The sequence below is a fragment of the Rhinopithecus roxellana genome, chromosome 4 (assembly GCF_007565055.1).
Source record: "Rhinopithecus roxellana isolate Shanxi Qingling chromosome 4, ASM756505v1, whole genome shotgun sequence".
Lineage (NCBI taxonomy): Eukaryota > Metazoa > Chordata > Mammalia > Primates > Cercopithecidae > Rhinopithecus > Rhinopithecus roxellana.
The window spans coordinates 56,101,471-56,127,871 of record NC_044552.1 but is presented as its reverse complement, the minus strand read 5'-3'; the positions used below and the strand labels follow the sequence as shown (position 1 = coordinate 56,127,871).

Below are 26,401 nucleotides of genomic sequence, written 5' to 3'. Positions count from 1 at the left end.
CTTTTGTGTGATTTTATTTGGTTTTCATGCGATGAAGTGAGCCATTTAACCCTCTTCCTCTTTTCCTTTTTCTTGCTTTTTTTTTTTTTTTTTTTTTGTGCTATAAAGTAGTTTAACCTAATCTTATCCCCAATTCTTTCTGGTAAAATTATCTCATTTTCCTTCATTATTTGGCTTTTATCATTTACTAATATGGCTATATTATTTGTGTCTTTTATTATGTCACCTCAAATACTATTAATAAATATTCTTTACTAACATACTATCTTACTTTATATCATTAAATAGAATATTGAGTTTAGAATGTTACACCTAAAAGGGAAACAATCACTGCAGGTATCACTGGCCTGGACCTACTCTTATTTCTATTTAGACTAAGTCAATGTGTGGAAGCAGCAAAACAAACAGCAGCATCTTCTTTATATTACACTCAAACTTAGGATTGTACTCAGAGTGATTTGCTAAGGGTACACAGTGACATCTGTATGCAAAGTCTTGAATATTAGAATTTTGTCTTGGTCTGGGTTAAGGCATTACTCAATCATTAACAAAGAAGCCGACAACTATGATACACAAACACTTGTTGTAAACATAAGCCACCATGTTCCAGGAAGGCAGGTGGGAATCAGCCCACAGGTGTTCCTCAATTCTTGGAAGCCTAAGGTTGGCCTCTGGGACCACCAAATAAACATAGAATGTATCTCATCTTTCTCTGCCAATTTTCTTTTTTGTTAGATCACTAGGTATGATAATACTGGCTTAAAAGATAATTGAATCCAGGAAGTATATCTCCAGTTTCTCAATACATTTTTCTTCAGAAAAACAATGGCATAACCCTTAATGCATTTGCACCCTACAAGTTTCCAGAGTATTAACTGCAGCATTTACCTTGCTTGATGCAGTACTGCAGAAAAAATATCCTATTCTGGTTGGCAATTGCAGCTGTCCTGCACCAGGAATATTTTTTCTTGGGACATTCTGACACGACAGTAAAGTGGACTTCAATTAATGAGGAGTGTTAAGGTTGCTTTTGATAGACATGTATTTGAGGATGGCTTAGATGCTGGAGAAACGGAAGTACCTGACATATTAATTATTGTACCACATGCTGGATAAATTGATGTCACTCTCATGTCCCTCCCTGCTTAGCTATTCAATCCTGATTCACTATCTGACTCAAGAAATAAAAAGCAAGAGCAGCACATATTGAACAACAGGAGGCATATTTACAAATCTTTCCATTTAAAAAATCTAAACTAGCATATCAGCTACCCTCAAGATAAACAAGATTACTAAAATGGGTCCATATGCATCTCACCCTCAGTAAAATTGTTATGTAACAGTACTCTTTCTCATTCCTAAACTTCAGTAACCACTTGAGGAAGCTCATTTGCAGTAAAAAGTGCAAGAGACGGAGGTGGATTCCAAAGAAGATGTAGAACTTTAAGGAGTCAGAAAAATTACTAGCAGTGTTGGACAGTGCTATATAATAAAAAGTACACACTAGTCAATGCTACCTCAAATGTTTGACATAAAATTCACCTCTTACTTCTTATGCCAAGATAGCTTTCTTTTCCACTTCCTTTAAAAGGTCTAGCAAAACCAGTTAGTGAGACAATGTCTCACTTCATTAGAAAGCTCTGACACAGTAGGTCCATGTCAAAGCTCTAAAAGAAGGACAGAGAAGGAAATAAATAGGCAAGAAAGCTAAAACTAAAGAATTACATATATAAAAATAGGCACATTAAAATATCTAAGCTAAAAACAACCAAAAGTTAAGACTTTTCTTGCTCGAAGAACTCTAGCAGTCATAAAAGCCACCAATAAGTCAATGTTTAAAAATGCTGACTATGGGTACTTCAGACAATGGCAAAGATGCCAAGGAGACACAGTTCTATCCCCCAGTGAGTCAAATCTCTAGAAGTGATGACATACAGAATGAGTGTCAAATAAATGATTCACTGATTAAAGAGCTAAAGTGGAAGAGATGTTAAAGAACAATGAGTTCTTCCTCATCTAATGAGAAAGTAAGATGAAGGAGATCCAGGGAGAAGACATCCAGCAGGTAAGAGGCAGGAGCTGGACTGGACTCCAAGTCTTCTGACTCTAAGCCTCTAAGCACAAGCATGGGAATATTTTCACATCATTGACCAGTGTTTTTCAAAGGAGGCGACTATCACCAAAGCACAGCATGACTACAATTAGTAAGGTTAAGAAATAGCTCCAACTAAACATTCCGAGTGTCATAATAAGGTCCTTTCTCTTACAGCAAAAGGAATTATTTTAGGAAGGATTTTGATGTTTTTGATCATCCTGAGTAAAATAAGCCTTGTGGCAACATATTAGAGACATTTCTAATACTGTAAAATAATCATTGTAAAGAACTTTAGCCAAGCATTAAGTCTTAGTAGGCCCACTATATCCTAAACCCTCTGCTGGTTCACGCTTTGGGAAACAGAAGTGCACAACGCAGAGGTGAGAAGAGCTGTGTCTTCTCAAAACTACTGTCCCATAGAATCCATGAACATAATAAAGTGGTTATTGTGTCCTACTAAATTTTGTGGTGTTTGTCATAGATAACTAGAAATCTCCAACATAGTTAACTAGATATCTAGCCATAGATAACTAGAACAGACTCCAACCTAAAACAATTATCTGACCCAGAAAGAACCATAATATTTCAACTTACCAATTTCTTATCATAGTGATGATAGGGAATAATATTGCCACTTCCTTTATAGCTTGGCTTAGTTTATATGAAAGAGACAAGTGATGTTTATAAAACAATCCATTTGCTCATCAGCGTTTTCTATACTCCTTGCTGTTGGCTAGCCAATAGAATGTATAAGAAGTAACTGCATCACTTCTGAGGTAAGGCAGTTACCAATAGGTGTGAGTTCTCTCTTTTCTCTTTTGCCTACATGGCCTTGAGCACAAACTCTGAGGATGCAAGGTTACAAGATGGAGGCATCGTGGATCCCTGAGTCTCTGTTGGAAGAGAGATGGCAAAGAGATCTTCCTGACTCACACCAAACTGTGAGACGAGCAAGAAATACATCTTTGTTATGTTAACATAATTAAGGCATTATTTGTTATCGCAACATGGTCTAGTCTAGCTGACCCTGGCCTGCACAATATTCATGATCTGTCATTATAGTCACACCTTTGTGTATACTGTAAACCTCATTTTTTGTTTTCTGATTAAATTCAACTCAACACCTACCTAAGTCTTCTACACAGCTATATGTGCCTAGGGGTTAAAAAAACAGAAACCATGTTTACTTATTTCTTTTTTAAAAAATTCATGAATACAAACTTCAAGTGGGCCTTTAGAGTTTTCTAGTTATCTTTCTGAATTTTCTTCTCTAATTCAGTCTCCAGTTTCCCAAGGTGACTCAAATTCCTTTCATTTTCCACAAATCAATGCCTCCTTCCCCAAGTTTGTTCTCAGCTGATGACTGACTTCATATTTGCTGACAAAGCTGAAGGCACAGAGGAGAATTTCCACATGCTGTCATCCCCATATACACTGAGTTATCTGGATCTGTCCATGTATTAGGCCTTTCCTTTTCCTACAGTAGGTGAACTGTCTGTGCAATGACTCCACTTATGCTCTGAATCTAGTCGCTTCTTTCCTACTCAGTGGCATTGCTTCTGCAATTTCTTCCTCTCTCTGCTTTCCTATAAAGTTTTCTTTCTCACCTGTGTGTTCCTATCAGCATGCAAACATTAATTTCTTTTTAATGCAAAATCCCTCAAAAGAATTGTCTATATTCACTATCTTCACTTCATTTCCTCCAATCTGTATTGAATCTCTTGAAATTACCCTTTCATTTTCAGCATTCCCCCAAGCAGCTCTTTTCAAAGTCACCAATGATTTCTATTTTGCTAAATCAGATGACTACTTCTCAGTTCTCAGTGGACACAATTTCTTAGCCGCTTTTGGAACAATCAATCTCTTGTTCCTTCATAAAACTCTTTACTCTGCTGCTGGTTAGTTATTCTCTCTTGCTTCTCATGCTAGTTTTCTGCCTGATCCTTCTTAGCATCATTTTCTGAATCCCTCATCGTCCCAATTTCTAACCATTAAAATGCTCCGGGGCTCAAATCTTGGATGTCTTATTTTTTCATTTATATTTATCTTTATAGTTGTTCTCATTGGATTATATGGTTTTCAATATTAGCTATGCTGTGATGAATCTCAAATTTGTATCTTCAGCTCTGATTTACAGATTTCCTCCGAACCTGATCTATGTATTGTCTTATATTACTGACTCTACATTTGCCACTTGGTTTCGATTTTCCCCCCACAGTGAATTCCTCTCATGTCTTCACTACTGCAGTAAATGGCAAACACATTCAATCACTTACTTGGTCCTCTAAACTTGAGGTCATTCTTAACAATTCTTTTCCTCTTATACACCATATCTAGTCCCTAACTGAGTCCTGTCAATTCTATTTTCAAATATTTACCCTGAGTCTAATTCCTTTTTATCACCATCCCTGCTCCCATGCTATTTCACATCACCATTATATCTCATGCAGAATTTGCAATAACCTGTCAAATAGTCTCTGTAGAATTATTCTTGCCCCATTGCAGATTAATTTATGTAGTGTAGAAACAAAAATGTCTTTATAAAGTATGTTGGGCCACACACTCTTGTCTCAGAACCCTTCAAACAGCTTTCATTTCACCCGAAGATTAATTCTCAGTGTCCTGTATGACCTGACCCAATACTACCTCTTAGACCCCTTCTCATGACACTCACACTCAGATCAGACTCTGATCCAGACATATTCACTTTCTTGCTCTTGTTCAGCTTCACCAAGCAAGGTCCTATATTAAAGACTTGGCACGTATATTTCTGTCTGCCAGAGCCACTCATCTCAGGTGCTTCGTTTAGCTCTCTGCTTCAGTTTTACTCTTTAGAAAGACATTTTTTCTGACCACTTAGGCTCTTTACCTCTTATTCTGGTTTATTTGTTTTCTTTATATCACTTAAGAACCATATAACATAGTTTATACTTCTTTATTTAGCTGTTCTATTCATCCTTTCTGCAGTCCTAAAATGTAAGGTTCATGAGGGTGACAACTTATTCAATTCTATTCAATGTCTTTGACTCCAGAAACCAAAATTCCTTGATCATAGTAGATGCTCAATAAATATTTGAAAATTAATAAATAATTGAATATGAGTCTCAGCTTGGAAAAAATGAGTGAAAATCTGTATCTGAAAGGCTTGTTTTAACTTGCAAAAAACAAGTCATCACTGTGTCCTGTGGTGTCGAGCTGACTGAAGTGAGACTTCTACACATAACACAGACTCAGAATGGACAAAATAAATAAATAATAATAATAATAGTGATCCGAGGCTACTACTGTCCCTGGCAACTATCCATAGAATATCAGCAAAATACAGAATGAGCCAGCTTGGCGTCTGTGTGTGATATTAGCCCATATTTCTCATTCCAGAAAGAGGAAACACATCCACATAAAGCAAATGAGGTGGAAAAAAAAAGGCGGACAATGAGTTATAAATTAAATGAGTGCCATTCTCATTGGTATGTGCTTAGAGAGAGAAAGGATGTTAGGCTAGCGCTAAATGAGGTCCTTTCAAGTATTTTTTTAAAAAAATTATGGACTGGGTGCGTGGTGGCTCTCGCCTGTAATCCCAGCACTTTGGGAGACCGAGGTGGGCAGATCATGAGGTCAGGAGACCGAGACCATCCTGGCTAATATGGTGAAACCCTGTCTCTACTAAAAATACAAAAAATTAGCTGGGCGTGGTGGCGGGCGCCTGTGGTCTCAGCTACTTGGGAGGCTGAGGCAGGAGAATGGCGTGAACCTGGGAGGTGGAGCTTGCAGTGAGTGGAGATCACCCCACTGCACTCCAGCCTGGGTGACAGAGCAAGACTGTATCAAAAAAAAAAAAAAAAAAAAAAAAAAAAAAAAAAAAAAAAAAAATTATGGCCGGGCACGGTGGCTCATGCCTATAATTCCAGCTCAGTTTTGGAGGCCGAGGCAGATGGATCACCTGAGAGGTCAGAAGTTTGAGACTAACCTGGCTAACATGGTGAAACACCATCTCTACTAAAAATACAAAAAATTAGCTGGGTGTGGTGGCACACGCCTATAGTCCCAGCTACTTGGGAGGCTGAGGCAGGAGAATCACTTGAACCTGGGAGGTGGAGGTTGCAGTGAGCCGAGATCATGCCACTGCAGTCCAGCCTGGGTGATAGAGAGAGACTCCATCTCAAAAGAAAAAAAAAAAGTATTAGAATTCTGGAATTGTTTTCCGAATGCTTCGCCAGAGAGACTGCATGCACCTCTAATAATCTTTTTTTCTAAACCCAAATCTGAGACATACAATTTGACACATGTAATTTTATTATGAGAACACCAGGACAAAGTATAAAAATTGTCACTGGCTTAAAAAATGTAGGATATTTAGGTACAGTATATATGCCTCTGAAATGACCATAAGAATACTAAGTGAATGAATGATCAGCTAAAAAGAACAAGGAGATGCAGTACAGATGGGAGATAGGCAGTCAAAGAGAAGATAGCTGAGCCAGTTCAGTGTGAGGAACAAACAGTATTGGCGACACACCCAGCTTCAGGGACGATACTGACAAGCATGAATAGTTTGAGTATTGACACATAATGGAGTAAATAAATATTCACTAACTCAAATAAGTCATTATAGGGAGATAGGAATAGAAATAGAGGTTTACCAGAAGAGTTGGGCTTCTTTCCCTTATACCCAACTAACTTAGGGACTATGCAGTTTTGACACCATGTCAACTGTAATTCATCAAAAACTGGTTTCAACCATCGTTGTGTGTACCATCAGCAGATATATATGTGGCAAACATACATATTTATGCTCAACATCACATTCTACCTCACCACCTTCATAGCAATGTGCTTTTATGTCTCGCAGCTTTGTGCATCTGAGGCTCTGTATGCAAAGCTGTGATTTTTTTATTCTAAAGCCTCTGTCTCTCTCTGTCTTTCTCTCTATCTCTAACATTAGAAGGCAACAAAGGAGACTATAGATTAGAGATTTGAGGATAACATATACTTTAAAGGTTTTTAATAAAGGATTGAATACTAACTTCAAAGATGAAACAAATTGTATTTTGAAATCTTCACATTGTAAGGCTGAAGATTCCAAATCCTTTATTTTATATATGAAGGACTTAGGGCAAAGGGACTTCACAGAACTGCCCAATGTAACTCACAGAGTTAGTAGAAAAACTGGGATGAAAACCCAGCAGAGTGTTCCTTTTATTTCACCAGTTCTCAATCTTTGCCTCTTTTCTACTACAATCATTTTAAAAATAAAACAAAACACAACAAAACAAATGCCCCCTTCATGGAGCAAAAATCTTGAAGTATATGTTCTTAGGTCTTTTGTTGGTATGTTTTCAGAAATAGCAGAAATGTTCCCTTCAGAAGATTTTAAGGACTTGAATTGCAGAAATACTTCAGAGGGACTATTAAGCAGTCTTCCTAAAGTCTGCACCTACACTGTCCAGGGTTTATGTATGAATATAAAGGTCACTGGGAGAGGTGCAAAGTGTGTGTTGAAGGGTCTAGACTTTTCCCTCACTGTGGCTTTTAGCATTCCAGTTATTTGTTTAAGGAAGGGAAATACCTCTCAGGCTTTGTAGAGTCTAGGTTACAATCCAGCATCAGTAGAGGTAGTTTTTCTCTTTGTTTGTACGGAATATGTAATTGTATATTTTTCTGGTAAGTCATTTCATGACCTAATTAATTTTAGAAAGCAGTTTTAGAAAGGAACCCTTGAAAGCAGTAAGGTGTCCAATTTGTTAACCTCCAATGAAATATGTTTCATTTGTAAATCATGCTGTATGGTTCTTATAAATCTTACTATTTCAAGGGATGAGACTTAATTCAAAAAAATATAGCAAGTGTAAGTGGTTCAAATCTAGACTCATCTTTGTCATTGATGACAAGAATTTTTTATAGAATAAGTTCTTTGGGAAAAAGAAAGATACCATTTATTAACAACATTAATATGTATTTAGAGATGATACGCAAAATCCAGGAAGCCTCAATTTCCTGAAGCCAAGGAATATTTTCTAGTCATCAGTGAATCCACTGCACTTAAAACATCAGGTTAAAGAGTAAAACTTGCCAATATTTACTTAGCATTTACTACAGGCTATGAACTTTAATTAAATACTGTTACATTTTTCAAACCTAGTTTTTGAAAATGATATCATTATACTCCCCATTTTATATGAGAAGTAACTGAGGTTTAAGAAGATGAACTGGCTGGGTGCTGTGGCTTACGCCTGTAATCCCAGCACTTTGGGAGGCTGAGGTGGGTGGATTACCTGAGATCAGGAGTTTGAGATCAGCCTGGTCAGCATGGTGAAACCTCGTTTCTACTAAAAATACAAAAAATTAGCCAGGAGTGGTGGCCTGTAATCCCAGCTACTCAGGAGGCTGAGGCAAGAGAATCGCTTGAACCAGGGAGGCAGAGGTTGCAGTGAGTTGAGATCATGCCACTGCACTCCAGCCTGGGAGACAGAGCAAGACTCCATCTCAAAAAAAAAAAAAAAAAAAAAAAAGATGAACTAACAGCTTAGCATCTTAACATGGCCACAACGATATTGAGTTTATAGATAAATAAGTTAGATCCCAGCATCTATCATATAAACACACTTCATATTTTCATTCTCAAAACTGTTCACTAAGGTCAAAAAAGAAAGGGCCTACATCACCTAGAAGACTTTCTGACCACATGCCTGCATCTTTTAAAATTTGCTAATAAAGCTATAATTCAGAACTGATTTTAACCTGGAGAGTGAGAAACAATTATTTTGTTGAAGCAATGAAAACACTTCTCTGGCTTCATAGAACCTATGTTACAATCCAGCATCAGGAGAGGTAGCTCTTCTCTTTATTGGTATGGAATACGTAATTTTCTATTTTCCTGATAAATCTTTCCATCACCTAATTAGTTCACCAGCAGTTTTAGCAAAAGCCCTAGCAAGCCCTAAGGTGTCTAATATGAAGACTGTCTTGCTCATGTCTGTTCACCACCAATAAACTCTTTATAGCTTATTTTCTAAATCACAACACATAGGGAATTACATCACACCTGATGTGTAGAAACCTCTTGCTGTACCAATAGCTATCACCATCATCATCTCTTTTCTGAAAAGACACATCAATCTTGTTTCTAAGCACGTACTTGCCTGTATTCCCAGATTTGATCTTCTCTTTGAAGGAATAGGCGTGCGCGCGCACACACACACACACACACACACCACCTACACTATTTTCTAGACCTTTTATGTACAGCTGGTGGAAAACTTACAAGATGACATAATCTTGACTAAAGCTATTCATTAATTCTTTTCACCAAAGATGAAAAAAATTAGAGAATATATCTAAGTGGCAGCAGGAAGGTTTTAGTTTATATAGAGGTAGGGGAATGGAGTATACTCTGTGCAGAAACTTTGAAATAAATTAATAAACAAAGCTTACTTAAGTTCTTTGAGATTAGGACACATCATTGGTTCTCAAAATTTTCATCTCATGATATTCACTTTTCACTCCCATTAACTTGAGAATTGCCATGAATATGGACCACAAAATTTTGCTCAAAGTAGGTTTTGGATCTCCTTAACTCTGTCTCTTGTAATCCCTGACCTGTTATTTTTGAGGGATCTGAGTAGAGAATTCCAATGTTGTATAACTTAAAAACATTTGACAGCATTAAATTAATGAGAAGATGGTTTGGTCATCCCATAATTTCACAAAAGGCCCACTAAGGTGAAACAGACACAACCCCAAGTAAAATTTTACATAACGACATAGACACACCAATGCAAAATTAAAACAGATTTCCACCTGAGAATTCAAGAAAGATACTACCTTGCCCCAAACCGGTAAGAATCCGATTACCACAAGGATGGATAGTTACCCATGGCGAAGAACGGGATTCCCAGCAGGGTGGAGTTGTACTTTCCATCCGTGATGAAGAAGATCCCTGCTGCCGTGATGATGGAGATGCATACTGTGAGCACCCCCAGGAGGCCCAGGAAGGGCTTACTGCGCAAGCAGTCCTTCATGGAGCTGGAGAGGGTGGCTGTGGTCAGGATCAGCACGAGGCTTACCAGGACTTTACTTCTGGCCAGGATGCTGGTCTTATGAAAGTCTCTCCAGAGGCTAAAGGATGCTAAAGAGTAGAGTTGGAGGTCTTGATGCTCCTCCTGGAGCTTCCTCATAAGCTTACAGAACTCATTCTCCCACTTCTCCCCTATGAGGTCTTGGGTGGCAGAGCCATATGTCTGGAGGTAGTAGGTGATTTGAATGGCTCTGGCTGACTTGACCCGCTGGTCTTTGCTGTTTGGCACTTCCACTACCCCGCCCAGTTGGTGTCCAATAAAACTGTTCCTCCCATCCTTGAAAACAGAAAAAGAAGAGACTTCAATTACCAAATGGATTTGTATTCCAGGGAATAGATTCTTACTCTAAGTGAAAGGAGTACAAGGAAGGCAGAGATAGGTGCTAGTAATTGTGAAACCGATGTGGGTGGAGAGGCAAGTTAGAATTTTATATTCAACATTTGGAGAATTTTACATTCAACATTGGGATACCATGCATGATGATCAAGGACAGAAAATATGCGAAAGTATTACAAAACTACAGAAGAATTGCCACATGCATAGAAAAATGTAGATAAATATTTTGATCTCACTCGTATCCCAATTCCCAACATTTCCTTTGGTAACAATCCATTACAACTCCTTAATACAGGATCAAGCTTTGTGATTCAGTTTCAGCCAAAAGTAAAGCTTGCCATGAACTAATAATATTTCAAAAGTTAAGATAATTATCTGTTCTATAAACATACACTAATCTTTCCAGGGTTCATTCATATACCTATGCCAACACTCATACAAATACACACAAACATGAATATTCTTATATGTTCTCTATATTCTGGGAATATAATTGCATACTGAAGAGCAGTACAAAAATATTGTTTCTTACAACTAATTTAATGGCATTGAAATATTTCCTAAATATGATGTGAACACCTATTCACACATTACAATACTCCCTCAAAACACCTGCCTCAGACATAGGTTGACCTTTTCTTATTGATGACAGTAGACAAATTCCCTAAATGAGACTGATAAGAATTTCAGATTGAGTTGCCAAAAATCAATTCATTTCCAGAGTTTGAGATGAGGTAGAGTAGGCAAGATCACGAGAGTAGGAAATTGCTAACAGAAGCAATCACTCCTCTTTAAGGCACATACATGTGGCCAAAGAGTTACTAAAACAGGTTGAGAACAGTAATTATCATTCAGTGTGCCCCAACATGAAGAATGAAATCTCGAAGAGCTGTCAACAAATTATCATTAATTTGGAAAGTTTATTATTGCCACAACTATCATTTATTTCAGTGGCAATGGTTCTCAGAATACTGAAGCTGGTAGCAGGTTGCATGATGAAGTATAGCATTGAAAGTATGCTCAAGTACCAGGTGAGAGGCAGGCATTAAGGTATGTTTATGTTACAAGTAGACTGTGTGTCAACTGAACTTGCCAAAGCATTTATCTAACAAGGATATAAAGGGGTAAAACCAGGAGAAGAAACAGTTCTTCCTAGAGTGGGTAGGGCAGAAGACAACAAACTCAGTAGTGTGATAACTCTGGTTTTTCACAGAACTCGGAGGTATTATGTACTCTAGCAGACACATGTCTTAATTCTTATGGACTTGTTTAGCTCAGACACTTATATCTAAGGCACTTGCTTGTATTTGCATTTTTAACATGCGACAAAGCAACCCTAATACTTGAGAGTGTGTTGCAAACACAAAAAGTTTACAATATTTACAGAGAGTAAAAATGTTATATAGGTATACACGTGCCATGTAGTTTGCTGCACCCATAAACCCATCATCTACATTAGGTATGTCTCCTAATGCTATCCATCTCCTAGCCCACCACCCACTGACAGGCCCTGGTTTGTGATGTTCCCCTCCCTGTGTCCATGTGTTCTTGTTGTTCAACTCCCACTTATGGGTGAGTGTTTGGTTTTCCGTTCCTGTGTTAGTTTGCTGAGAACAATGGTTTCCAGCTTCATCCAAAGGACATGAACTTATCCATTTTTATGGCTGCATCATATTCCAGGGTGTATATGTTCCACATTTTCTTTATCCAGTCCATTATGGATAGGCACTTGGGTTGGTTCCAAGTCTTTGCTATTGTGAACAGTCCTGCAATAAACATACGTGTGCATGTGTCTTTACAGCAGATTGATTTATAATCCTTTGGGTATATACCCAATAATGGGATTGCTGGGTCAAGTGGTATTTCTGGTTCTAGATCCTTGCAGAATCACCACACTGTCTTCCACAATGGTTGAACTAATTTACACTCCCACCAACAGTGTAAAAGCATTCTTTCTCCACATCCTCTCCAGCACCTGTTGTTTCCCGACTTTTTAATGATCGCCATTCTAACTGGTGTGAGATGGTATCTCATTGTGGTTTTGATTTGCATTTCTCTAATGACCAGTGATGATGAGGTTTTTTTTTCATATGTTTTTTGGCCTCATTAAATGTCTCCTTTTGAGAAATGTCTGCTCATATCCTTTGCCCACTTTTTGATGTTTTTTTTTTTCTTGTAAATTTGATTAAGTTCCTTATAGATTCTAGATATTAGTCCTTTGTCAGATGGATAGATTGCAAAAATTTTCTCCCACTCTGTAGGTTGCCTGTTCACTCTGACGATAGTTTCTTTTGCTGTGCAGAAGCCCTTTAGTTTAATTAGATCCCATTTGTCAATTTTGGCTTTTGTTGCCATTGCTTTTGGTGTTTGAGTCATGAGGTCTTTGCCCATGCCTACGTCCTGAATGGTATTGCCTAGGTTTTCTTCTAGGGTTTTTTATGTTTCTATGGCTTACATTTAAGTCTAATCCATCTTGAGTTAATTTTTGTATAAGGTGTAAGGAAGGGGTCCAGTTTCAGTTTTCTGCATATAGCTAGACAGTTTTCCCAACACCATTTACTAAATAGGCAATTCTTTCTCCATTGCTTGTTTTTGTCAGGTTTGTCAGAGATCAGATGGTTGTAGATGTGTGTCATTATTTCTGAGGCCTCTGTTCTGTTCTGTTGGTCTGTATATCTGTTTTGGTACCAGTACCATGGTGTTTTGGTTACTGTAGCCTGTAGTATAGTTTGAAGTCAGGTAGCATGATGTCTCCAGCTTTGTTCTTTTTGCTTAGGTTTGTCTTGGCTATACAGGCTATTTTTTGGTTCCATATGGAATTTAAAGCAGTTTTTTTCCAATTCTGTGAAGAAAGTCAGTAGTAGCTTGATGGGAATAGCATTGAATCTATAAATTACTTTGGGCAGTGTGGCCATTTTCACAATATTGATTCTTCCTATCCATGAGCATGGAATGTTTTTCCATTTGTTTGTGTCCTCTCTTATTTCCTTGTGCAGTGATTTGTAGTTCTCCTTGAAGGGAACTTTTTGCCCACTTTTTGGTGGGGTCCTTTACATCCCTTGTAAGTTGGATTCCTAGGTATTTTATTCTTTTTTGTAGCCATTGTGAATGGGAGTTCACTCCTGATTTGGCTCTCTATTATTGGTGTATAGGAACACTTGTGATTTTTGCACATTGATTTTGTATCCTGAGACTTTGCTAAAGTTGCTTATCAGTTTAAGGAGATTTGGGACTGAGACAGTGGGATTTTCTAAATATACAATCATGTCATCTGCAAACAGAGACAATTTGATTTCCTCTCTTCCTATTTGAATACGCTTTTATTTCTTTCTCTTGCCTGATTGCCCTGGCCAGAACTTCTAATACTATGTTGAATAGGAGTGGTGAGAGAGGGCATCCTTATGTTGTGCCAGTTTTCAAAGGGAATGCTTCCAGTTTTTGCCCATTCAGGATGATGTTGGCTGTGGACTTGTCATAAATAGCTCTTATTCTTTTGAGATACGTTCCATCAGTACCTAGTTTTTGAGAGTTTTTAGCACGAAGGGGTGTTTAATTTTATTGAAGACCTTTTCTGTATCTATTGAGATAATCATGTGGTTTTTGTCATTGGTTCTGTTTATGTGATGGATTACATTTATTGATTTGCATATGTTGGATTAGCCTTGCATCCCACGGATGAAGCTGACTTGATCATGGTAGATAAGCTTTTTGATGTGCTACTGGATTTGGTTTGGCAGTATTTTATTAAGGATTTTAACATTGATGTTCATCAGGGATATTGGCCTGAAATTTCCCCTTTTTTGCTGTGTCTCTGTCAGGTTTTGGTATTAGGATGATGATGGCCTCATAAAATGAGTTAGGGAGGAGTCCCTCTTTTTCTATTGTTTGGAATAGTTTCAGAAGGAATGATACCAACTCCTCTTTGTAACTCTGGTGGAATTCAGCTGTGTATCAGTCTGGTCCTGAGCCTTTTTTTGTTGTTGTTGTTGTTGGTAGGCTCTTAATTACTCCCTCAATTTCAGAACAAGAAAGGAATTTCATAGTCACTCCACTCCCTACCTAATAAATGAAAACAATCATTCTATTTCAATGTGACCAACTCTAAAGGAACAATCCAATAAAAATTTGATTTTTTTTCTCAGAATGTCTCCCATTTCCATGTAATCTTTATAATTTTCCCATCTTTTTCCTTTTGGAATCAAATGGAAATTTTGGCTGTGGTTCCCAAGGCTCTCTCTTGATTAAATGTCATGGGATATTACCATGAGCTGCAAGTAGAAAGGTAGGCATGCTTTGAGAAAGAAGGTGGGGATCTTATCTCAGAACTGAGAAACTGTGGAAAATTTCTACTGTTTAAATTGACTATAATTGCTCCCCAGTTAGGCTCATTTATTTTTGTTTTAAGCCTGGTATAATTTTTAGTTCCACCCTTGTTTCTACACCTTTGAAATCCCACTTTGATGTGGACTTGTACTTCTGATTATTTGAAAGAGACAGTTTTTTAAAAGCATTATCTATTTACTTAAGAATGTGCAGCTATCTGTCTTTACTTATTTCCGTCATCAAAAAGATTTCTTAGAGATCTTTAGCAGCAACAAAATGATTTATTCATATCTGGGGGCTCATTTGGAGATTACAGTGAATAAAAGGGGGTGCCGATAATGTATCTGGACAAAAGACAAAATTTTAAAGAAAGCTAGCATCATTGGTTTTTAAACAACAGATCTTCATTGAGTTTGGCTAGCTGCTAACCCCTCTTTTGAAGCTGTCTAATTCCCATTTTTTTAAAAAGCAGTTTATAAAAGGTACACTTCTATCCCTCTTTTTCCATTATTTTAAACTTAATGTAACAGATAGAATGAATTTCTTACTCATATTTTTCTCCATGCATCAGAACAAAATAAATAAGGTTTTTGGATGTTCTGGAATTGAAAGCTCCATTAAAAGGTCCACATATTGTACCTGCAGTTGGCCCAAAAATCCAACTAATTTAGTCCTGAGAAATACACTTTTGTACATTATTTGTATGGGAAAACTATACTATTTTGTAAGGGATTATAAAAGAGTTTATTCACTTCCCAAACTAACCAACTCATAGATGCTTCTATGTAGGAAAGACAAAGAATGAATGTAAGAAATATTGTAATTATCCTGCGGACAGAACTTCCTTGAAGTTATAAGATGACTACAAGTAATAAGGAAAGAACACTTAAACAGGAATCATGTGAACTGAGTTGCAGTGTACAGCTCACATTAATGGGAAAAGTTCCTTAGTTTATGGCTAATTTGTTAGCTCATGCCTAGTTTATTTGGTTTTCTTATCTATAAAATGAGCAACTATGAGTATATAAACAAATGTTTACATAATAATTAAGTAATTTTCAGCTCTATTTTTCTATGAAAATACAACATATAAAGTTTCACTGAAGATGCCTGGATGTCAGAAAGGATATCATTATAACTAATAGAGTCATTAATGGATTATTTATATAATTGATAAAGATCTTACTTATTACAGGATGAAGCCCTTTTGTTTAATAGATGAGCAAACCTAGTAGCTCAGAGAAGGTAAACCTACTAAAGTGATGATTCCAAGGTTGAAACTCAGATCTTCTGAGTCCAAGTTCAGTCCTTTCTAGAATCCTAGGGGAGCGATTTCAGGGAAGCCAGTTTGGCTCCTAGTCCCCATGAAATGTTCTTTATGATTAAAACTTATTTCACTTGTAGACCTCCTTTTCCAATGTCATCCTCTCCACTAAAGCAACTGCCTAGCAATGACACCTACTCGTATACTGATTCAACTTCTTCTTTTCCCCAAAAACCTCCTACAAAAATTCTGAAATTCTTTTAAGTGTAGAAATCACCTTTATGTCCCAATAAAGACAAGTAAGAATATGATAAGATGCTAACATGCTGTTTTCAATGCTCTCCTATGTGAGTGCTTCACTGAACTGACATCAAGAGTACACAACTTTGGTTCCGAGCTCATATCCCTGTGTCCACTGCTGTTCTTCAATCTACTCTCCACACGGAAGCCAGAGTCTACTTGTACAATTCTAAATGAGACAGCATCATCCCTACACCTAAAACCCTCCCCTGGCTTCCGCTTGCACTAGGAATACAACAAATTCCTAGTTGTTTGCCTTGCTTGAAAGGCCCTGCTTAGCCCATTTCTAGAGGAGTCCTCAGACCTATCTCCTATCACCCTTCTCATGAACTCTGCTCCAATTACATATTTTTTACCTTTCCTCCTAATCCTTGAAGAAACCAAGTTAATTTCCACCTCATGACCATTGCATCAGCTGTCCCCTCTGCCTGAAATGCTTTCTTCTGCCAGGACTACTCCCTGGTCACAGAGGACTTAGCTTCAAATAAACCATTTGACCCACAAGACCTAAACCAGCCTTTCCCTGCAATCATTCTATTGCATAGGCCTTTTTATCTTCTTCCTACAAATGATTTCTATTTGAAATGATCTTATTTTGTCATTTAATTGCTCCTTTCTGTGTCCTCTGCTAGAATGTGTGCTTGTTGAAAGCTGACACCTTTCCTGTTTTGTTCACTGATAATTTCCTTGTGCCTAGAGAAAGCCTGATGTGTAATAAACATTCCATAATATTTATTAGTGGAGTAAATTCACTTTAAGATGTATATAACTAATTATAGGTTACTTTTTAGAGGCTACCTTGTTAAGACCAGGACAAGTAAGAGATCAAAGTGCCTGAGAATAGTAGGAACTCAAATGAAAAGAGACGTATGTAGAAATTTGAGGCTGATACAGAACAGAAACAACAACATCCCTATTTCAATCTGCTTATTCTAGTATAGCATTTCCCCCAAATATGTTTCTTTTTCATTTTCACTGTACACCAAGCATGTGCAGTAAGCTGGTCAACAGACAAGGGGACTTAAGGAGTGCAAGCAAAAAGAATTTGCATGTATCATGGCCCGCAGGCAAAAGCCAGCGTAAGATGCTCAGGGACCCGAAGGGAGTAATAGGATTTGAGGCTACAGAAGGCAGGAGGCCTCTTCAGTAAAGGCCATGAAAGATGAAAGCCTTATTAAGGAGTTGGACTTAATTATCCTTCAATACAAATCCATTGATGGGTCTTAAGCAAGCGAACGACATGATTTACTTTCAAAAGTTCTCACTCTCATCGGACTGTGGAAAATGATAGAGGAAGTAAATGTGACTCTAAAGGAAAGAGCTCAGTTAGGACGTCCCTGCAGTATTTCAGGTTTTTGATGCAGCACAAGAAAATGTCAGCTGAGGCAGTTTCTAGTAGGTAAATTGTTCCAAGGTGACTCATTGGAATTACAGGTCATGATGCTATCTCACGGTCACAAAGCATCGCATCACATTATCTCTCCAGCAGCACTAATGCTGAAGAGAAAAAAAAATCTTGGGTTCGAAAGCTCTTTTTTAGTTTCAGGTTACTATTCTGTAGCTTTAAAAATTACAGATATTGGCCGGGCGCGGTGGCTCAAGCCTGTAATCCCAGCACTTTGGGAGGCCGAGACGGGCGGATCACGAGGTCAGGAGATCGAGACCATCCTGGCTAACACGGTGAAACCCCGTCTCTACTAAAAATACAAAAAACTAGCCGGGCGAGGTGGCGGGCGCCTGTAGTCCCAGCTACTCGGGAGGCTGAGGCAGGAGAATGGCGTGAACCCGGGAGGCGGAGCTTGCAGTGAGCTGAGATCCGGCCACTGCACTCCAGCCTGGGTGACAGAGCAAGACTCTGTCTCAAAAAAAAAAAAAAAAAAAAAAAAAAAAAAAAAAAAAATTACAGATATTGAAAGCTCAATGCAGAGCTTTCAATATCTCTAGAGGAGAAAACTAAACTCTCAGAGAGAAGATTAAAAAATTATTAAAGTGATAAGAGAGGATGGAGACATTAATGTCACAGACAATAGTGCAGAGAAAAACATTACTTAATGATGGTTTGAAATTACAGGGGAGAAAGTACAATATTTGTTCCTTCTATATACTAGGTTGGCATTCAGACACTTTCTGTGACTGCAAGATAATTTGACAGCATAGCTCTTGTCCAAGACAATTGCAATTCAGATTTCATTGATTTTTCCATGAGGCAGACACTGCAAAGTTATTGGAAAGTTTCAGATGGTTAGTTGTCTCTTATCACTGAAAAGAAAATCTTCCTGTGTTTGTAGATGGTGACATTTCCAAAGGAATGATATTGTTTCTTTTTTAATCAGATTTTTCCTCATATTTATTTTCTAACTTATATATCTTTGTTTTATTACTAGAGTCAAGTATATACACAAACTAAGATTAAATGAAAATGTTGGTTATCTTTATTTTCCACACCAGAACTTCATATTTAGTAGAAATGAGAAAAAATGAGAAATACCTAGTTTGTTCAAGATATTTAATTTTTAAAAGAAGAAACAAAAGTCATTCTCATATTGAAGACTTTAAAGCATTAAAATGCCCTAAATAAGTAATAAATTCAATTTATTTTGTCACATTAGTAAGCTAGGAAAAGGCCATGGTGTAGTTCACATGTTTTTCAAAGGAGAAGATTAAAAAAACAAGATTTCTGTGTTGCTAAAATAAAATAAAAATTCTAACCATCCAGAATATGAAATAAATTTAAAAGAGAACTCCAGCATATCACTCAACTGGGACTTGGTGGAAATTTTTAACACATGTGGCAGAATCAGTTCTAAGACATAAGAATTCTATTCGCATTATCTTAGGCAACTCTTCCAATCACTCTATGAAGAAGTGCTATACTGCAATAGCCTCAAGTCACCAATAAGGACATTGAGACCAAGAGAGAGGATACAATGAAAGAAATATTATACTGCTACTAAGTAGTACAGCCAATCACCTGATTCGTGTGTCTGACTCCACATTCTTAACACAATTGTCCATGTATTTGGATAATTTATGTATATATTATACATATAAATAACAGATACTACAATATAATGGTTATGTACACAGATCCAAGAGTCCACTGCCTTGCTTAGAGTCCCAAACTCAACACTGACAAGATGTGCAAGGGTCTTAAGCTTGCTCTGTGTCAGTTTTATTATTGGTTTAAATAAGAATTATATAGGCATTAGAAATTGAATATGTGGGTATATAATAAGTATTTAGAATAGTGCTCAGAAACAGTTGGCTATTATTTCAATTAATATATGTTATAAATAAAATGCTTGAATAATACTGTTTATTCACTTATGCAGCTAAGATTATTCCACATTTTCCAGCAAATATTTGTAATATGGTGGAAAGAACACAGGGCACAGGGCCAAGACACCTGGTTTCAAGTTCTAGTTCTGCTACTATACAGCCGGGTGACAGAGGACATGCTGTTTGGCTTTTCTGAATGCCAGCACCCTCATCTCCAAAATAAAAAGTGTGGCTTATATTATCTCTAAAGGTCTTATCTGCCCTATAGTTAATGATTCGTTGGTGGTAAAGCCATTAGACACTACATAGTATGCTGCAGAAATCTGCACCAAGAGAAAAAAAAAAGAAATAAAAAGGAAGGGAAAACACAAACTGATGAGTGTTCATTTCCATAGAAACAAGAAGCATTTTATCTTCTTCTAAAGCTAGACCAAGTCATGTGTTTACCTTGTCTTTGAGTAATCCCTGGAGAGAATTCTTCTCAAATGGAGAAGGATAAGGAATTTGCTCTAATTTACCTCAATGTAAATCACCTCTGTAGCCCGGATGAATTATTTCTTAGATAGTAAAATTCATTTTATCTTCAGATGTCTACTAGTATTCTCTCTGCTGTTTGCTTATCAAATACTAGTTCAAATAGGTTTTAATTTCTCTCTTATGTAAAGTCTTTGCACAAAGCTATTAACAATGTGCAGAACTAGTTAACATCTGCATTAAATGTGAGCCATGTAAAAATAACCTTTGTTTCTCTGTAACTTATATTAGTGATTCTATCCCAAAAGTTTCCATAAAAAGCAATATTACTATTATTACATGAATGAGGCTTTCACAAAGAGATCACAGCGATTCTTAAAAGCAAGCATTCCGATATCAAACAGCACTTAGCTCTGATGTTGACCTACATAAGAGAAGTTGGCCACCACTAACACAGGAGCATTTGAGGAAAGCAGTAAATCCCTATGTATAGTGTCCCCCCTTCAGTAGAAAGATTAAAAGTCCTGCCATTATTGCCTTTCTTTTGGACTAAGAAATTCTCTTCTAAAAAGGCTCTAGTTTACAACCGGAGGCTATGGGACTATGACATCTGGAACATTAGCACCTTTGACTGGAAAAGTAGATCAGACTGACAAACTACGGAGGCAAAACTCAGAGTAGAGCTCAAAACATCCTCATGGAAACAAGAAAGTTAGGGAAGATAAGAACCTTTGGCATTATAGGTACCTTCATGGGGCACCAGTGTGTGAATATGTGGGGGTACCCAAGGATGTGACACACAGCACAGGTGGAAAGAGGCAAGGAAAGAGGCAATTGCTTATTCATTAAAGAAAGATTCAGTGAGCACATGCTCTGTGCCAGACTGCTTTGAGGATAGAGTGGTGGACAGCTACAGGGCCTGTCTTCAAAGGGCCTATGGTGTGGGGTGAGGGAAAGAAGTAAGCAGGCAGGCATTTTAAAAAAATATAAGTACTGTGTCAGTGATTAACACAAGATGACAAGAGAGTACCGAGGAGGAATCACTTAACTTAGTGGGTACTAAGGGGGCTTTCTAAAGAAGGTGTTATCTTAGCTGAGTCCTGAAGCATAAGTATCATTCTGAGTAAAGCTGGAAGATTTGGTTGGTGGACATGGAAAGAAATGGTCTTCTAAGCAGAAGAAACAGCATACACAAAGGTCTAGACCTGACCTTTGTGTAAGTAAGCATGTCGTATTCCTGAGACTTGGAGAATTACTTGAACATATAATGAAGGAGGGTAAGAGAAGAGTGATTTCTCAGAGATGGAGACTGGTAGTGAAGATTGTGAAATTTGCTTATTCCAAAGCTCTCTTTCGCTGCAATGTGAAAAATGAACTCCAGGTGTGCCTTGAGGATGGATATGAGCACTAGAGATAGGGCATGGCATCATTTTTTTTCCTTCCTTACAGCTTTGTCTAAGGCAAGAATTACCTAACTGATTATGGGAGGATTAGAAAAGAGGGTTTTCAGATCTTACGGAATGCACACTATTCTGAAAATAAATTTTTCCCACCCCTGGGCTTTTTTCGAAGAACTACCGCTTCTAGAGCGCTGAGAGATTCTTGGAAAAAATTTTCTCTCTAAAATTATCAAAGTTGTTAAAAGTGATCTACTCATTCTAATGATTCTCATGAATTCAATCAATTAAAACAAATATTAGGTTGCTGCAAAAGTAATTGTGGTTTTTGCTACTTTTATTGGCAAAAACCACAATTACTTTTTGCACCTAACTAATAATACATGTACTGAATATCTGGGAAAGTGCATTGCTATCCTGCATGTTGAAACCAAGATAAAGACAAATAAAGGGAAGATAAAGTTTTTTCTTTGAAGAGTTTATATTTTTGTTTAGAGACAAAGCACGTAAATAAAATTCCAAGAGAATAAAGCAGCATAGAGACTTACAATACAGAAGGCATTACTGAAGAGTGAAGATACGTGCTGGGCCTGCAAAACTATACACACTACAGCATGATCTCCACTATGTAACAATAAATGTGTATATATAAATATTCAAAGGAAATACATTGGCTTGTTTCTGGCATAGGATTATAGGTCAGTTCTGATTTCTTTATTAGGTTATTTTATACTATCTTTATAAAATTTGATTGACTCACCAAAAAAAAAAAAATAATAATAATAAAAAGTGTGTTGAGAAAACTGAACAAAGGGTAAATTGGAATGGGAGGGATGACCAGCCAAACGTCCAGTCAAATTTCACTTAGGCAATGGGACAGGAAGAAGGATCAAGAATCAGGATTCCCTTATGCCCAGGCTCAAGTTCTAAGCAATCTGTCTAACTGAACTTGAATTGTTTTTGGTATAGGATTATAGGTCATTTCTGATTTCTTGGTTAGGTTATTTTGTACTGTCTTTTTTAAAAAAAATCTTATTTTTAAAAATAGTAAAAAATCTATATTTTCTTTAGTATGGATAGTATACTATCCATACTACAGTAGAAACAAGTTTTTCTGCTTCATGAAAGACTGTGGTTTTGCCCATTGAGATATAATAAAAGTAGTATTTTGCTTGAAGCTAAAAGTGAATACCAACAGATTCCTGGCTGCTAATGGTAGGGAAAAGTGCTAACACACACTTAACTCCTGAGCTGATCTGGCCTTGCACTTGGCTAAATGGTGCTTTCTTTTCAAAGAAAAGATCATGGGGACCTTGTTGGCTCAATATCACTCTCCTTGTATTGAAATTGACTTCTGCACTGGCCCACAGGAGGTTCTTTTTAATCTTTTCCTTTGTACCTTTCCGTCTCACACATTTGTTTTCTTTAATTTCAAATCAAAGGCCAAATCATTTGACCAACCAAACAATAATTATTTTTTGAGTATTTGCTATGCATAAAGTATCATGCTAAGTGAAAGCTAGTTTATTTTTTTTCTTGGATTATACATGTAGTTGTAATTGCAGAAGTCTAGAATGTGAAGTTGAATACAACTTCTAGGAAATACGCCATTGATTTATGTAGTTTGAAAATAGTATTGTCATATATGAAGTCCACTTTTCTATTTTGCTTTGCTGTCTAAGGTTGTATCAAATTTTTATTCTCAAAGAAACATCTTCTGATAACTAATGCATATTGTCTTTTACTATTGTTCTCTGTGTATCTTTTTTATCTCTCCAACTAGACTTCTAAGTTCACTGAAGATAGAGAATGAAGGTGGCACCTTTCTGAAGCCAAAGGAAACAAATATGGGGCACACATCTCAAGGAAATGTACAAGAATGAACATAAGAAAGAGTGTGAAATCAATAATGTAGCTTTTTTTTAGATTTGGGAGTGAAGTTAGTTGTGTCTTAATCTTTTGATAAAACGAAAGTGACACCCTTGTATCTTTACTGAATATTATTTAGATTTTAATATCTCATTGTTTTCGTATGTGAAAAATCCTCCCTCCCTCTTTATTGTTCTGTCTCCTTTCTCTCTCTCCTCTTCTTTCCCCTCTCCCTCCCTCTCTTTCTCTCTCTAACCCTTTCTCCCTGTTTTCCTCCTCTTTCCTCTCCCATCTCTCTCCTTCCTTTATTTGAAAGATAACTACCTCAAAGCCACAGTGAGGGATAATTATTGAATAATGTCAGTAAAATACTCGATAAAGAATATAACACTTGCTTAAGTCCATTTTATCTTTGCTAAATTACCTTTTATTTTTAATCCCCAAAAGGACAGACATTCTTTGAAAATACAGTGTGTGATATACATTCTAATGAGGTCCATACAATTGTTCCTTACTACAACCAAGATATTCAGCTTCAAAGATATTAAAATAATTGAAAGTCTTTTAATAAAGCCAAGAAAGTAAGTACTCTCCTATCTTCCACTCCATGTGGAAGTTAAATATTACTTTTCTCAGACTAGGAGATGAGGGTGCAACAGCTCGCTTTTGTAAGCATGTTAACATTTTCTGGGCTGATGTGATTATTTTAGTCAAGTGCATAGCCTAGTCTTTGTATTAAATTCCATACTCTTGGATACCTAGGAAGGGAGCACCTCAATGCCTTTGGAAGGTAAATTAAATTTTGTTTTTAAATTTGTAAGGTACCTGAATGAAAAATTAACTCAAAAGCAAAGTGTATGTGTTTCACCTGATAATTGAACTTATCACAAAAAAGTAACCAAAAATCATTATATACTTAGAAAATAATTCTTTGTTTTTAATTTCTTGAAAGGAAAAAACAGCATTGCCTTTCCAGTTGTCTTACGGCTAATGTTAAAGTTAGCTTGCATTCCACTTACAAATACTTGCCTGATGTAGGAGAGAAGTGACCCAATCAAGCTAAATATGTTGTAAGCAAGGAAATAAGTCAGCAGCACATTAAACTATGTTGACTATGCTTGGACCAGCTTTAATAAGGAAGGTAAAATTTCATGCCATTTCATTTTTTGAAAGAGATCAATCATGGATGACTTCTTTACATGTGTTTTTAGTTTTATACTTTTGTGAGATTTTTAAATTAATAATGTTCACAGTTAAAATCTTTCATTTGATCATATCCTTCCATTTTTGTTTTGAAAATATGGTAACCTTAATAAGTCTGGTGGTAGTACGTTATGATGAGCAAAGAAAATATGACTGATAACCCCAAAAGACCTTGACAATTGATTTACTTAAATTTTTATGCAATAGAGACAAATATTAAGATAGATAGTCTCCTTATAATGAAAGCAGTCATCACTTGTGAATCTGGTATTCAAAATTAGGCCAATTTTAATCAAGACAACTCGCATTCCAGCCCTAGGGAGTTTAACTGCCACCACTACATAAACATGAATGCTGCTTCTTGCGATCACATATAAATATCCCTCCTAGCTGTATCCATTCTGATATCTCCTACCTCCTATTTCATGGGGTTTGGAGATAAGACTTCCAATGGAAATTGCACTCTTCTTTTAGGTTGGTTTTAATTTTCTTCTGAATGTTCCCAAATAGGGCCTAGTCTCAGTAGTTCAGTTTCTCATAATTTAGCAGTCAATATTTTTTCTTCACAAATAACTACCTTTTTTAAAAAAGGTCAAAACTTTACCATAGAGAATGCTCCCAAAACTGTTCTTATGAAGTGTTAAGAAATAGACTGAGATCTCTTCAGAGGTCTTCAGAGGAAAGACCCACAGTTCATGCTAGGGTCATATAACCTGGTTACCATAGCAATGATGGCAAAACCACCTTGGCATCACAGACAACGTAGCTTGCAATAGTGGTTTGGTTTTAACGTTCAGAGAACTTGAGTTTGCATGCTGACTTGGGCACTTACTACTGCTGTGACCTTGGAAAATTACTTAGATTCTCTTAGCCTCTTTCTTCAGCTGTAAAATGGGACTGTCTAGCTCATAAGCTTTATTACAAGAATTATGTTTGATGATATTTGATGAGCGATAGCACCCCGTCTGTTATTTTGTAGGGCTCCATCAACAGTTATTACCTAATTACAAAATTATGGTTGAATGATTCACTGAACTTAAATAAAATAAATAAAAACAAATCATGGCTCTTGACACATACAACATTCTATCAACCCTCAGCTTACATTATAAATATAGAAAGTGTCCAGGACTCTCTAAGTAAGGTGTATTTAGCTAAAATGAACAAAAGATTCCAACTGTGTCTGTTCGAGTCCAGGAGGTCCACTTTCTATACAATCTAGAACTTGCTCCTAAGTCAACACAGTTTTGAAAGGCAGACTGTGTCTGGTATTTTTAGGAGAAACCTAAAAGAGTTGGTTCAATTTTCCTTCTTATATACTTCAAATGACCACCTAGACATAGGCTTTCTTTACTCTGGAAAACAATTCCTTGTGAAGGCAAATTTGCTGCGACAACTGAGCTCACAGAATTTACCCTCCTTCACTGTGGGCATTCTATGATCCCTTGGGACTTCGAGTCAGGCTTCGTGTGTGAGCATTGCCACCTGCTTTTGTTTCAGGCACAAAACAGATGGGGCTTCTGATGGGACAAGCTCCATAGTGGAAAGAGTGGCTGCAGCTTTGTGGCATTCTTTGAGGGCAAGATTGCGAGATGAAAGGAAGAACCAAACCTCCTAATTCCACAGTACAGAAGTTTCTCCATTGAAGGATCCTTCTATAATTAAAAGCATCCAGGCATGCAGGAGCTTCTCAAAGCTTCTCTATTTTATCACCTATCTTTACATTTCATGTATAAAATGGTAGTATGCAAAAGTCAGACATGATTCTATACTCACATGGTTTCAT

The 26,401-nt window shown here is 37.0% G+C and overlaps 1 protein-coding gene across 2 annotated transcripts in view; it reads right to left on the bottom strand.

Annotated features, from left to right (window-relative positions):
- PTCHD4 (patched domain containing 4) overlaps positions 1 to 26,401 on the bottom strand; it is a 195,173-nt gene that overhangs the window by 124,095 nt on the left and 44,677 nt on the right. For both annotated transcript variants that reach the window (XM_030929184.1, XM_010361841.1), the window contains one exon: positions 9,966 to 10,446. In XM_030929184.1, the coding sequence (XP_030785044.1) occupies positions 9,966 to 10,446 (481 nt within the window). The remainder of the gene's footprint in view (positions 1 to 9,965; positions 10,447 to 26,401) is intronic.